Source organism: Physella acuta, unplaced genomic scaffold (genome assembly GCF_028476545.2).
Source record: "Physella acuta isolate Inbredline_101_S28 unplaced genomic scaffold, ASM2847654v3 ptg000623l, whole genome shotgun sequence".
Lineage (NCBI taxonomy): Eukaryota > Metazoa > Mollusca > Gastropoda > Physidae > Physella > Physella acuta.
The window spans coordinates 205,977-221,908 of record NW_026732142.1 but is presented as its reverse complement, the minus strand read 5'-3'; the positions used below and the strand labels follow the sequence as shown (position 1 = coordinate 221,908).

The 15,932-nt window shown below is 31.1% G+C and overlaps 1 protein-coding gene across 1 annotated transcript; it reads left to right on the top strand.

Annotated features, from left to right (window-relative positions):
- Positions 1-1,086: 1,086 nt before the first annotated feature.
- On the top strand, positions 1,087-15,070 carry LOC131948110 (WD repeat-containing protein 26). Its single transcript, XM_059309627.1, has 14 exons — positions 1,087-1,483; positions 4,490-4,589; positions 4,699-4,758; positions 5,362-5,498; positions 6,029-6,126; positions 6,540-6,696; positions 6,900-7,035; positions 7,467-7,607; positions 8,020-8,139; positions 8,635-8,777; positions 9,101-9,179; positions 9,425-9,554; positions 10,014-10,196; positions 10,649-15,070. The coding sequence occupies exons 1-14, from the start codon at positions 1,284-1,286 to the stop codon at positions 10,684-10,686; spliced, it is 1,722 nt and encodes a 573-aa protein (XP_059165610.1). The 5' UTR covers positions 1,087-1,283; the 3' UTR covers positions 10,687-15,070.
- The last annotated feature ends 862 nt before the right edge of the window (positions 15,071-15,932 follow it).

The window sequence follows — 15,932 nt, the reverse complement described above, 5'->3', positions numbered from 1 at the left end:
CCGAAAATTTTTTACCGCCCCCCCCCCCCCCCGAACGAAATGAAATTTATATAATTTATATAGAAAATGTATACTTTTAACAGTGCCTACCCCCCCCCCCCCGAAGAAAGTCTACCGCCCCCCCCCCCCGGAGAAAAAAGTCTGGAAGAAACACTGCATAGAATTGAGATTTAGATTTAGATCAATTCTAAGCTTGTCAGTTTATTTGAGGTGAATTTTTTTTAGTGAAAAGCAACAAGATAAATTCAGATTAATAACATTGAGACAGATATGGCCCAGATCTTGGCCTCTACATAATGCTTATTTAATTTCGTCATATGATTTTGTTTAAGAAAAAAAAAGCGCATGGAAGTTTAAAAAAATGTTTATTTAATACAGTTTGAGTTTGGCATTAAAATTAATTTTCTTAAATGTAAAGGTGTTAGATAACTGCAAGGTTCTCTATTTGTTTCATTGTACCAGAGGCGTAGCGAGGGGGGGGGGGGCGGGAAGGGGGGACATATGTCCCCGGGCGTCGACCTTAGGGGGGCGCCCAAATGGGTTGGAAAAACAAATTGAAAGCTTGAGGGAGGGTGCAAATCGAAATTTTGAGGGGGTGCAAATCGAAAGTTTGAGGGGGTGCAAATCGAAAGTTTGAGGGGGGTGCAAATCGAAAGTTTGTCCCCGGGCACCGGGAAGAGTCGCTACGCCTCTGCATTGTACCAATAAATTTCAATCAATGATGATCACCTTAAATTATAAATGAGTGATCACTTAATTAACCGCTTTGTAAAACAATTTTTAAGTTGAAGTAAAACTTGTTTTTTTTTTATTTTCATAAATACTGCATTTTAAGACTCAAACTAGATTCTAAAATTATATTTTGGTAATTCATATTTTTATAGCAAGTTAATTTAATTTAAACTCAGGATTTTTAAGCCCTCGCAAAAACTAAAATCTCCAATGAAACTAATTTTTAATATAAATAGTTATTTAGGTCTGAACTAATAATAATATGAATATTTTCATTTTGTGTGAAAACGAAAGTAGAAATTCGTCAGCTGGTATATCCCAGCATTCTGTAAAGGATCTGACGTCACGCAGCAAAACATTTGGGACTCGTCAGTAGGTTTGCCTTCAATACGATTGAGCACTCATCAAAGTTTATTCATGGCCGGTTGGTTTGTAATTGAGCATAATTACAAACCATAGCTTTCTAAGCAATACTGGCATCGTCGTCCGATTCAGAAGACGGTGGTGTCTCGCCCCCACCGCTTAAAAAACTGCGATTTTCACTCACGAATATGCAGGCCAATGGTTGTTCTCAACATAACGGGACGACTGAGCCTTTTGACTCGCACTCATTAAGAAATCCCCCGTCTACATCAAACGGAGAAATTACCACTAACGGTACAATGGTTGGCCAAAATAATAGAAACTTGTCAAGAACTGACCAAGATATTGTTAGACTCATTGGGCAACATTTGAGAGGATTGGGATTCAAGTGAGCTTTTAATTAAATTGACTTCTTTGTTCTTTTCCTCAGTTGCTTGTAATTTAATTAATTAATTAGACTAACTCCATTATTATTCATTATGCAAATTAGGCCTAATCATTTTAAATGGTCTACCTTTTTACCCTTTAGAAGCTTTTAGACTTATACTATTTTATACTGACTGCTCATAAAAAGCTGTAGGCCTACCTATAAAATTAATTACAATTATTATTATTATGCCTCCTAAATGTAGTATGAAGTAGGGTAATCTATCGTTTTGGGTACGTAAAATCGCCCGCGGCTATTAATGTACGAAAACGTTATCTCATTGTCAAGGCTGTAATAGAAGTATATTGTGATATGTTTGTGTCAAATATTATAGATAAATGAATAATAAACCTAAATCAATGGCTAAATATATCAACATAGGCCCGAAATTAACTTTAAACAACAGTGTCTGCAAGCAAGATTTGCTATATAAACAGCAGCCATTTGTAAAATAGAGTGACTTCCGCCTGAATCTTGCGCTATAAGTCTATAAAAATAAAACTTTAACAAGATGGCTACTATAGTAAATGAGCATGGTTGCATGTGTTGGAAACATCGCTGGTGTTCATTTATTACTAAAAAGTTTTAATTCAATTGTTTAGAAACAGGTACATAAATGAAACAAGGAAACATTTTTGTATTTTTCAAAACATAAATCTTCCTCAAAATGTGAAATAATTATTAAAATGTAAGGAGTCACCTGTTTTTCACATTACTAGTCGCGGGCGATTTTACGTACCTAAAACGATAGATTACCTGAAGTAGTATGTATGTAGTATGTAGGCCTAAGTCTCATCTTTTATTATTTTTAGTTGGGCCTAAAAATTTAATCAGGCCTAGGTCTATTGAATATTGATTGATTAGGCCTATACTATAGTGCCTAATTGTTCTTCTTACCTAAATTAAAAATGCTTCTCCTAGTCTATTTTATTAAAATTGTAGGTAATCACTGATTGTAGAAAACATATAACATTAGCCTCTCTGCAAAATTTAAAATAATTAGGCTGCACACTAGGCTAATTTCTAGATTCTTATCTTTTTTAGTCTTAGACTGATTTGATCTTAGTGAGTGTAACTTCAGACAAGTATTTCAGAACATCCATAACTTTGTTTTCAAAGCAGTAACAGACAAGGAGACATTAGTAATAAAATTAATTTTTCAGTGAACTAGGGCTAAGGTATTTTTACTCACTGTATTCATATCCCTGATTACAAGACATTTGTATTCATTAATTAGCCTACCCATTTATTTGTATAATAAGTATTGCCTATAATGTGTAGAATAATATGGTAAAAACCCTTGGAGTTAGGGTCAGATTTTTAGGGGTTTTGCCAAGTCATAAGTAGACCACTATATTATTATCAGGTATGTAAGTTATTTATCCTTCTAGTTTTAGGGTTTAAAAAAAAGTAAAGTTCCTAGAAATCCAATGAACAGATGAGGTATTGTTCAGGTTTTTTTTTTTACCTCGGCATATGAAGAGATGGTGTGGTCAGCACTTTATCAGTATTAAGGTACTTGTTAAATTTTGTTTTCCTGAAATATTTTATATGAGCCGACCCGCGCGTATCATACGTCGCTATTTAGTTGTTTTTTTTTCTACTTTCAGTAATTCATAATTTGTGAATTCGAAAGTACCAATGCTGCAACTGAAAATATTTGCTTTAAAACACTATCAGTAGGTCGTTAAGGACGATACCCCCCTCCTTTCCCCCAACCCCTACCCTACACCCCCCCCCCCCCCGTGAAAGCAGCCTCCTCTTAGTTACCTCCCCTAAGTTTAAAATCGTTTCAAACTAAATTATCTGCCCCTAATAGCCGTCACTAAACCCAGCTCTATGATTGTAAACATTTAGCATGAACCACAGCTCACCAGGCCATGTGGGGGTGGGGATGGTAGGGAAACGCCTAGAGAGGAAGAGAGGGGCCTGCTAAGCGCTTACAGCTTGGTGTTTTCTAGGGTATCTAAGAAGAGAATTATATATATAGATTCTCAATGTTTGGTGCTTACCATGATTCTCAACATCTCAGTTAATGAATTACTTTTTTTTAATGATCCTGTGTTGTCATGATGACGTTATATAATTACCACCTAAAATATAGTTACCATCAAAAGTCTAAAGGAATTAAAAACTGTTTAGCACCTTAAAAGATAATAATTTCATCCACTATGTTTTAAGTTTTAGTGCTTTAATCAATAGCAATAATTTTATTGCTTTGAATGAACACTACAGATTTTTATGAAATGCCTCAGATAATTATTGTTGACATGGATGCAAAAAAAAAAATTCTATTTTACCTTCACGGCAGGCGTGAAGAATATTATCAACTTTTTTTTTTATTTCAGAAGTTTGATATTCTAAGAATCAATGTTATAAAAGTTGCAATACAGAACTTGAAAATATATTTTTGCAGTTATAGTTACATTTCTATTTATTGTTATCAAGACAAAATTTTAACCTGAAGCTTCACTTTAGTAAAACTAACTTTTTAAATTTTGTTTAGTTATAAAAAAAAAATACAAAAATCAAATTTTTCTGTAAAACCCATAAAATCAAGGATTTATCAAGCACCTTCATTTTAATAACACTGCACACGATTTTTTAAATATTTAATGGAACTTTCACAACTTTTCAATTGAAAACACTGAAACACTTAGACTAACAATAGTGACTAGGTTTCAGATTAATTTGAAAGATTATTTTTATATATCAAGTATCGTGATTATGCCTGCTTAAAATTTTACTAAATTTCTTAATTGATGTACTTTATTTTTTCTTCTCCATAGTTGTTTTTGGTTAGTATTGGATTTAAAACTAGCATTGAAAAAGTATTTTTAAAATATTTTTTTTAAATTTTTTACACAATTCAAATTTTGTTTAGCCATCTATTTAACCTGAATGGGACTTTTTTATATGTAAAAACAGATAGTATATTAACCTGTTCTTTTATCAAATTCTTAACAGCCAAACTGCTGAACAGTTAATAGCAGAATCAGGATGTGCTTTAGAACACCCAACTGCTGCTAGATTCAGGGCTCATGTTATGGATGGTGAATGGGAAAAGGTCTTTATTTTTTATTGCGTTTTTTTTTAAATATATTCCTATTTAGATTTATGAATAGATATAATCAGAAATATTTTTAGCTTACATTGTTTGATTTTTCTTTTTTCAGACCGAAGAAGATCTTCATGAGTTGGAATCGCTTGTCAAGGGTGGCAAAGGAGATGTTACTGTAAGATTTCCTTTCACATAAATCTAATAATGCGATGTTGTCACTAACAGTTATATTTAACTTATAATAAATATAATTTCAAAGTTATACTAAATAATATAATGTTTTTAAATACAGTGCATGAAGTTGAGCTTGCCTACTTAATAACTTGTAAAGCTAAAGCTTTTACATAGATTTCAGTAAAAAAAAAATTAAAATTAACCTTAGAATAATTAGAAAATTTAAAAGATTTAAAATTATATTACTGATAATATAAAATCTATGGGACGGCATGGCCTAGCATAGAGAGCTAGACTGCTAACCCGAAAGGCTCTAGTTTTTAAATCCAGGTTCAAATCAGTTGAATGTCCCTGAGACCACCTAGCTCTGATGGGTACCTAACTCATGTTAGTGAAAACAAAGGTGGCAGGACATAGTGCTGACCACACTTGAACTCTACTTCATCCACCCCATGTGTCTTGGTCACGAACGTGAAAAGAAGATGAATATAAAATCTAATTGCAAACTAATTATTTCAGTCACTTAAAACTTTCTTTTCAATTATGTTTTAGTAATTTTCATATTATATAACATGTAATAACAATTTTTCTTTTAATTGATCAGAAAATGAGATTTCTGCTCTTGGAACAGAAATATTTAGAACTGTTGGAGGATGGAGTTCCGTTAAAGGCCCTCGATTGTCTGAGATATGAACTAACACCATTAAAGTATAACACAGAGAGGGTGCATGTCCTTAGCACGTATGTGATTCTCTTCTCATAAATATATATTTCATTTCTTTTTTTTTACCTTTATTGAACTAGTTAGTATTAATTTAAATAAATAGTTTAAGAAAATTAAGAGTAATGCAAAATTGCAATTTCCTAAATGCAATAATTACTCTCAATTTGGGCCTATCAGGGCTAGTACATGTTACACATCAAGATTTGTTGTCAAGTTCCATCTTTTAGTTATTTCAATTTTTAACAAATTCTTGCGTTGAATTAAGCTTTCAGTTTCTGTACGCTTCTTGATTTTCATGGTCATCATCTTTTCACTTTTCTGCCTAAGGCGTATGGGGCTCCCTTTACTTTTGTCAGTCTTCTGCAATTTTCCTGACAGTCTCCCAAGACCTATTTCCTTATGATTTCAAGATCAGTTCTTCCTTTCTACAGAATTTTCTCTAGAACTGTTAGTTACCTTTGTTTTGTTTGAGTGCAAGTTAAATCTGTTTTATTTAATGGTGTTTTTATATGTAGAAAGATGATTTTTTGTTTTGTCTACTGTACAGATACATGATGTGCAGCAGTGCTGGGGAACTAAGAGAGAGTTCTAAATGGGAAGGTAAAGGTGCTGCTAGTCGACAAAAACTTATAGAAAACTTGCAAGGTAAGGCTCAAGTTTTTTGTGAATAAATAGATCTCATGTTTCAGTTAAAACTTTAAGATTAGACATTAAATCATTATGTTGTTCAGCCATGTAATGGAATTACTTGTATTGTGAATGTTTCTGGTATTTATAAATGAAAATGTTTGTTTATCTTTGGACTAGAAACTAAATACTGTGTATTGGGACATTAATTTATGAAGACATTAACCTGAAAACTGTAAATTTAGTAACTGGAAAGGTAGGATGTCACTGTGTCCACCTAGCCCTGGGGTATTTGACACAAGCCAGGGAAAGTAGAGGCTATTTCGCCTTCCCCATCAACTATTGCATCTGAAATGGAACTTTACTCACTTAATTATTATTATTTAGCATCATGCAAAATAGTAATTGTTAAAACTTGTGTACTGTTTTAGAATTCCTACCACCCTCCATCATGCTCCCTCCACGTCGCCTATTCACTTTGCTAAGCCAAGCTGTTGAACAACAAAAAGAGAAATGCCCGTACCATAACACCCAGCTCGACTCTGATCTCTCTTCAATATCCTTGCTAATGGACCACATTTGTACCAAGTATATTCACTTTTTCTTTATGAGAAATATTTAACAAGCACAATTAATCTAAAGAGATTTATATTTCTTTATTCCAAAAGTTTTATATGCGCTTTTAAGGTTTTCTTGATAATTAAGAGAAGATGTGACTGATTTTTTTTTTTTGAGTCTAAGCCAAAGAAACCAATTTACTTTTTTAAAGATGTTTGATGTTTGTCTTTTAGAGAGCAGTTTCCAAATGTAACAACCCAGGTATTAGAGCACCAGGATGAAGTCTGGCACTGTCAGTTTTCTCCTGATGGCACACGGCTAGCCACTGGCTCTAAAGATAACAAGCTTATCATCTGGGATGTAGATATTGTAAGTCTATACAGCTTTTTGACTTAGTGCATAGCTTCATTGTATTGGAAATCTATAAGTACCTTTTATACATTTTCAAGGAAGCTTGTTTCTGTTGAAACAAAGTTTTTTCAGTTCATACAAAGGATTGTGTGTATAAGCCTGTCCAGCTATCAAAAAAAAGATTTAGCAAATACTACTTATTTCTGAATTTTTTAGAAAAAATAGTATGGTATTTATATGCTATGCCTTGTCTCCTCTGTTTCATTATTTTTAATACATCTTTGAGCCCTCCTTATATTGAGTAATTTATCCAACTCTATGAGGGTTTTTTTTAATCTGCTGTCAATTGCTTTTTATATATAATTAACTTGTATTTACTTTCAGTGTCATTGTATAGCAGTTAAAAACTAACAAATCTATTCTGAGATTAAAAATTTTGTCCTAAACAGATCTACTTTGAGGTGAAAAATCCAAGAACACTTGATGAGCATAAATTTGGAGTTGGTTTTGTCACATGGTGTCCAGATAATACACATATCCTTGTGTGTGGTCCTGATGAGACCAATGAAGTGTACATCTACAATGCTGTTGTAAGTAGATTATGCTGCATCACTTTGGTCACTGTGTTCAGCTTCTTAGTCATATAAATGAACAAAAAAATGTATTTTATATAGGTTTGATCTGTAAGGAATTAAAAAATATTTTCTCATGGTATATTATTACTAATTTAAAATATCAGTGGAGTTGCTACAAGGGTTGGAGTGGTGTATTCAGCATTAGAATGAGTTTTATAGTAATTTGTTTAGCCAGTAAATGTTATGTCTTAATTTTAGAACTACATTAAAAAAAATGTTCAGGTGCATTGTGGTAACTCAGTGCTTTTGTCCCTTCAGGGCATTAGCACACAGTAAATTTACATGCTGATTGTGAATTACGCCATTGTTTATTATGTGTTTTCTTCTTTAAGTAACTAACTTTGTTTTTGGTTGATGGTTGTTTCAGACTGGAGATGTGAGACAGCGTATCCACCAAAACACTGATGACAGTTTAACATATGCAGCATGGATGCCTGATGGTCGCAAGCTTGTTGTGGGAGGTGTCAGGGGACAGTTTTATTATTGTGTAAGTCGGTAGATACCAGGCTACTTTGAACATACGTTCACTGTTGAATTAAACTATGCATCAGAGATTCATTATATTTCTTACAGAGATTCATTATATTTCTTACAAACAGAGATTCATTATATTTCTTACAAACAGAGATTCATTATATTTCTTACAAACAGAGATTCATTATATTTCTTACAAACAGAGATTCATTATATTTCTTACATACATAATTATTGTTTTTATACATTAGAGATTTTTGTGATAAAATAGAAATCCTAGACTCCTCAATGTTATAGACTTGTTTTTATAAGTACTTTATTTTGATCATAGTCTCATTGCATTTATTAAACAATTGTGTTAGATCATGTAGGAAATCATTTTGGTACAAACACAACACTAAGTTATTTTAAAATTTCTGTTGTTAAAACTATTTTAACAGTTCAAGATTTAAAATATTTCTGAGAAAATGCAGATGTATTGTACTGGCCACTGTTTGACATTGTTTAGGACATAGATGGTAATGTGATTGACACATGGGAGGGCATTAGAATCCAGGGACTCGCAGCTCTAGATGACAAAGTGGCTCTGGCGGCAGACACACACAATCGCATCAGAGGGTATAACTTTGACACTCTTCAAGACTTTCCTATGTGAGTAAATCGTTGTTTTCATTCTCTTAGATTATGTTCTTTATTTATATGATGCAAAATTTGGCATAAGAATTAAAAGAAACAGAATTCTATACCCCAGGTTTGATTAATGGTTTGGTCTTTTTAATTTTGAGTGTTATACTTTCATGTGTAATGCATGACCTGTTAAATCTAATAGTTAATAATAATGAATTCTTAAACTAATAAATAAAAATAAGTACAAACCAAGTCTAAGGGGAGAAAAAAAACATTCACAACACTTTTTCTGAATGTAATGGTTTTCTTTTTATTTATTTTTTAAAATCTATATGATTTTTCTATAGCATACAAGAAGACCACCCAATTATGACATTTGTTATAGATGAAAAAAAAGAACTAGCTTTAGTCAATGTAGCTTCTCAGGTAATATATTTTTTGTTTGATATAAATTTTCCATTTTCTGGTGTTAATATGATTGTCTTGTACCTTGTTTTAAATGCAAATGTTTAGAACAAGTGTGAAAATAATAATATAATTGTTTTTTGGTTGAATTTGTGATATTTAGTACATTCAAGAATTTTTTTTTAAATTGCTCACCTTTGAGAAGCTAACTTACAAACTTTTTTACATGGTAAGCTACAAAGTCAGGCTGTTGCTCTCTTTCTTAGGGATGTCATTTGTGGGACTTAAAAGACAAAGTACTTCTACGCAAGTTTCATGGCCAGACTCAGGCATTTTTTACCATCTACTCATGTTTTGGGGGCCTCAATCAAGACTATGTTGCCAGTGGGAGTGAAGGTATTTTCTTACGACAGTTTGAAAGCACATCCATATCCTCCACATCTCCATATTCTGTTTTTTTTTTATATAAATTTCTAGTTAAAAAGAATATAGATACATGCTTATTACACAAGGTTGCTTCTAGTTTGAATAATCTAAATAAGTAAAATCATGAATAGCTGAATGCTTTTTATAGATGAGGGAATTGTATTTTATTTTTTGTACTCTCTCAACAAGTTATATTTTCTATAGGCTACTTCTGCTTCAGTGTGATCCAGTATTTTTTAATTTTACAAATTTCTTTTAATTATTATCTTTAATCACTGTACAAGGTATTGATTTTTCTTTACCAATTCTCTCCAGTTTAAAATAGAATTATATACTTGGGAATTAATATATTAATATAAACAAATACATATAATATAAAGAAATCCATGTATGCATTGTTTTTCTCCTCTCTCCCTGCCTCCACAATAGACCACAAAGTGTTCATATGGCACAAGCGCAGGGAAACACCTGTGGCAGTGCTGGAAGGTCACAGGATGACTGTGAACTGTGTCCACTGGAATCCTGCAGAACCAAGCATGCTGGCCAGTGCATCTGATGACGCCACTGTCAGAATATGGGGACCAAAAGACAAGCTGGAGAGGAAAAGAAAAGGTCAGTCACCTGTTTTACCTTTAGTCTTGTGCCAGTCATAGATTTCATTACTTGTACTTGTGATAACATTTTGTGTATCACGTTTTGATGTAAGGAAACATAACGAACTTTTGCAATGGATTTGAGATTTTTTTTAAAATTATATATTTTATTAACCTCCTTTATTATTGGTTGTGAACTTGGTTGAAAAGGATTATTAAGCAATAATTAGCAATTGATGATAAATTTGTTTTACTTCATTACTTACATAGATGTACAGAAAATAATGCACAAATATTTGTAGCACTAAGATTAAATTGGTTGTATGTTATATGATTATTAAGTGCCATAATTTTCCCCAAGGGACACACCACATCTTCTCAATATTTAATAAAAATCTATGCTTAGCTTAAAAATAGTTAATTTTTATTTTTGCATAATTTAGTTGACCATTTGATTTTGTTTATTAACAGATAGTTTCACAAGCTCTGGTCGTAGCTCCCCTGTATGACAATTGATGTAGCCTCTATGTAGGTACAGTATTTCATCTCTCCACCGACACGCCATCATCATTCTGTAAAGTTAATTCACGATGAATTTGTTTTTAAATTAAGAAGAAACAAAATAAAACACGAGCTTGTGTCAAATTTCTTGTGTTAAGAAGAAAGAGCTTAAAGCTGCCTGGGAATAATAGGATGAACTCACTAATGGTTTATGAAATCAAATTAAGTTGATAATCAGATAAACTATCATTTGAAATGGACACCATTCATTTTAAAAGTTTCATGAACCCAGGCCTAACCAGTGTTTTCTTTTCCATCGCTGCAAAATGATAAATTTTAATAAACATGCCATTTTAATCAAACATTTGGCAAAATCATCAATTTTTAATCAAGTTTCTTGTAATAAATTTTTTTTTAAATATTTTACTCACATCTTTCAGTGTTTGATCAACTGCCATGTTTTTTTTGTTCAAACATTGTCATGATGGTACAATTTTCTCTGTGAAAATTGTAGTTACTGTAGATAATTCTGTAGGGTTAGTTTTATCTCAACAATGGTTTACTGTGACTGTGAGGTATGATTCTTGAAGCTAAATTTTAATATAAGAAATGGATGTAATTTATTTATTTACTGAATGTGCTTAATCCACTCATCATTGATCATACCGTATTTCTTTTTTTATAATAGTCTTAGTTTTTATCGGCATTAAGGTGATGTATCACATTAACATGCGTCTTCTCACTTTTTGTAATAAATCAATGTCAATTTGAATAACTTGGTTATTTTTTTTTTAAATAATGGTGGGTACATAAGAAAAAAAATATTTTCTGTAGATAAGAACTTAACTTCTTTAGCTGCTATAAAATTATTAGTTGACATTGAACTGTGTAAAATAATGAAGTGATTATATCATTTTGTTTCTATCATTGTTTTGCAATTTATGATGCTCATTGTATACTGGTGGGCTTGCACAAAAAACACAGAGCAAATGTACTTTAATTAATTGATTTTAATACCCAAATAATGCAGCCAACTAAAAAATTTAATTGCTTCTTTTAAATTTACCCAACCAATTAACCTCCATTTTTCCCTTTTTTTTTATTTAAATAAACACAATGTCAATTAAGTCAGCTTTTAAATTGTAAGACATACCCAAATTTTAAAAAGCTATTAGGACTGCATATTGCAATGTGAATTATTTATAGTGTGCTCATTACTTAACAAAAGAGTGGCTCAACAATTCCAGTCAAATAATGCCATCCCCAGCTTTGTCCTGTGTTGTTTTTCTACTTTGATTATACTTCTGTTTTCAATCTGATCATTAGCTGTTGTTTTTCTTACCTTTATTAGTATCATTCAAACGGTTTGAAATAAGAATGTTATAATGTATTGTATTTCAGCCTGAACTATTCCTTAATGAAATGCTAGATCTCATACCTACCTCTCATTGCTACTTGTCCATGCTTAACTCATGATTGGCTTAATGAAATGATTGTGAATGTGCTGAATATTTCTGTTTATTTTTCTTTCATTATCACTCAGCTGGGGTTTTTTTTAAGGTTATTTTTGTTTTATTAATTAGCTAAACAAAAAAAATGTCCTGTCCAGTATATTAATGAAACATTTTGTTACTAAGAAATTATATGATTAACCTAAAAATAAGAGACTCATGAAAAGTAAGCTTCAAATTATTGTGTATTTACACTAAAAAAAAATATTTCATAAATTTTTGGAAATATTTATTTTTGAATGATAAATGACAAAAAGAAAAGTACAATATCCAGATCTTTTTCCTCTGGCACAAAGTACCTATTTGTATTTTAAATCAGGCTAGGTTATTGTCTAATAATAGATGTCTAAGGGGAATCTTATGAAAAACCAAACACCTTACTAAGGCATACCCACCACTTCATTTCTAGGTGAATTTTCTCCAAAGTTCTGCTGACAAATGAACCTTTAAAATACTATATATACCCTTTTCCTTCTGATAAAAAAATATATGAAGCAACTGATATTAAATATCAATTGTAATTTGTACACTTAATCTAATCCAGAATACTCTGTTTAATGCAGTGGATCAAAAGTCCCCCCACCCTTTTTTTAAAATATAAGATGTTGCTTCTTTCCAAAGAAGCTACTGATTATATTTATTATTCTTTCAACTTTAATGCATAAATTATTTAACCAAATAATGTATTTTTTCCTCTGTCAATTTAAATATATGCACTACTTGTTTGTAAAAAACAAAAACATAAAGTGGTAAAAAAAAAACATTTCTGTTCTCAGTGCCTTAAGTGCTTGTGTTACCTCTAGCAGAAAGTAGAAGGAAATAGGTAGTTCAAATATATCTAAGGGAACAGTGTGATTAAACTGTCATGGGAATTAACCAAGTGCTAGACTTTCATATGATTTTTCCTTTTTTTTTGGTTTTTTGCATTTTATTTTAGTCTAAAGCCTAGAGTTGATGCGAATCTGGATAAAATGTCTTCAAGCTTACAATTTTTTTTTGCTGAATCCTCTTGATGTGGGAAGAAATTATATCCATGGGTAAAAAATCTTAATAATTATCTAGCATTTGAAACCCCATCATCACATTTAAAAAAAACAATACCAGCAATATTTGGATGTTTAATTCACATTCCACTTTTTAAATTTCTCCACAATCATTGCGAAAGATAGTGAGTGATCTTTTCCACTGTAACATTAAACATCTTCACTTTTCTAAAGCATCTAAAGTAAAGAGAAGTTTTTTAAATGGGCAAAGTTGTTTTTTTTTTTCACATTTTATAAATGTAACTAAGATAGCTTAGAATGGTAGAACACTTTAGGTGGGGCGTACATTGTGATAGACATCACCTTTCTATGATCTTTTTATTTACAAAGATGTCAAATGGACATTCTTTTCACCAAGTAAATGTTACATTTCAAATGAAGGCTGTCCAAATATTGTCGATTTTATCTTTCTTATTATGTATGCCATGCAATTTTTAATATTAATGCCAATATTACAATAATGGATTAAAAAAAATAGATTACAGTTTAAATTTGACATTTTTTGTACATAATTTATTTTAATTCAGTATCTGTTTATAAACATGCTGTGGTATTATTTTTTCTCAAAGTGTCTTGTTATTGAATGCAAGTGTCACATTAAATAATTTCAACAAAAACTATGTTTTGGTAGGTTGTTGTGGGGATTAAACCATTATCTACATATACTTTTGACATACATATTTTACCAGCATTCAGTTTTGTCCAATTTAGATGGATCATGGGATGTGAAGTATTTTCAGAGATATTTTTAAAAGACAGGAAGAACTTTTTTTTTACTTCTGGTTTGTGTTGTAGGTTCATTTAAAGAAATAATTTTATGTGGGAATTTTACCTAGCTCAAATTGATTAGCATTTTTAAAAATTTGGATGCAGATGCAGTTTATATGCAAATATTTGCCAAAAATAAGTATCATCTCTCTAGACAATATTTTGGACTAAAAGTATTTCATTGTTAAAGAAGTTGGTGAATGTTGTATTGATATTTTTATTCCTCTGTAAAATGAACAAGATAAAAGATGTGTTAATTAACAAATCATTTGATTGTGACCACCTAGAATTATTTCTTTTTACAATATCAATAAGCACATGATGAAAGATGTGCCCTCCCCTACACAAACAAGTTAGTGACTGGGTAATTACCTGGGGAGGAAGGGGGTGGGTGTAGTTAAAAATTACCTTGTTTTCTCTATAACTCTGTAGCTTATTTATTTTATTTGAAATTTGTCAATTTCTTTTTTTTATTTATGTGAATTTTGAAGTCTATGCATTCATGTATTTTGTATTACAAGATGATGGTGAACCATTTCTAAAAATCTTAACCTGAACTCCAAGCAATTATTATTCTAATCCAGATACAATCTGTCTCTGGCTGCCAATGTTGTAGGTTTTGAATGGCTTCCATGAAAACAATTTTTAAGTTCTTTAAGCTAAGTGTAATTTTTCAGAAACCAATATGCATCCCCAAGCTAACTAAATCAATATGTCTTATCATTTAAAAAGCTAAAAATAAACTCTTCTGTGCACTTATGTTTAAAATGTGACAGAATTCCCTTCCCTTAGTTTTACCATTTCATTCAAATGCATCACTGTATTGTTGTGAAGGGATATATATGTATATATATTGTAATTTTTATTTCCGGAAGATTACTATGATTGTACAGTTTCATGTGTGTAATGGTGAATAAGAAAAGATCATTTGCATGCACTTGGATTTTATAAAAATCTTGTATCTGTTTGTGTTGTCCATTAGATGAGTGTGTTGTGACTTCTCTGTATACTCCCATTTTTATTTCATAAGATTGCCTTCTATAAATGACAAATAAACTAAATGATGTAGCAGAGAAGGTTTTTTTTTTATTTATAAATTGGTTTAAACTAAATTAGCTGGAGACTAATAATTCACTTCTTATATATTAGGGGTATATTAAGCTGTAAATTTCATGTAATAAAGTTTCCCTTTTCATAATGGTCTATAGGGCAGATGAAATTCATCTATTTCTGTGATCTTCGCATTTAAAAGGATAGTATGGTCAGCACTATGCCCATTTGGCCTCAATTAAGTTGGATCATAAATTACATGAAAATGTAGCAATATTATAGAGACAAGTACCCTAATTACCATCCTTCTCTCTCCCCCCCCCTATTGCTAAATAACAACTTACAAGACACTTACTGTAATACCACACTTTTATTAACAGATTATGTTTTAACAAAACTTTGAGATATGAAACAATTAAAAATTTCTTTAATAAAAGAGATATACAGATAAGACTACAATTTTTTAGGTGAACTAAGAACAAGATGCTATTTTTATAACTTTGAGTAACGGAGTTTTAAAAATCATATTTGAATGGATTTTATGAAGACCTTATAAGCTTATCCATAAATGAACTTAGAATACAAAATGTAGTACGATAGAAATATACTTAATGTGATCAATGCATTGCAATTGAGGAAAATGAAATACAACATTCTACAACAATGACATATTGCACTAATAGTTCTTTATGTTATGAAAAAGTATCACTAGTACAAAGGCTGTAAAAACTGGTATTTGCTATGGTTATCACTCACATATAACAATTTAATGAAAGCTTTATTTAAAACAATTTTAGAATATCAAGCCATTAGTAATAAATATGGAAAATGAAGTATGATTGAATTCAGTCAGACTATATAAATAATCTGCTTGGCTTGTAT

Excerpts from the sequence above, each read along its gene's own strand:
- LOC131948110 (XM_059309627.1), top strand. The coding sequence starts at position 1,284 with ATGCAGGCCAATGGTTGTTCTCAACATAACGGGACGACTGAGCCTTTT. Across the intron at positions 5,499-6,028 it reads AGGGTGCATGTCCTTAGCAC|ATACATGATGTGCAGCAGTG; the intron begins GTATGTGATTCT and ends TCTACTGTACAG. Across the intron at positions 7,036-7,466 it reads TCATCTGGGATGTAGATATT|ATCTACTTTGAGGTGAAAAA; the intron begins GTAAGTCTATAC and ends TGTCCTAAACAG.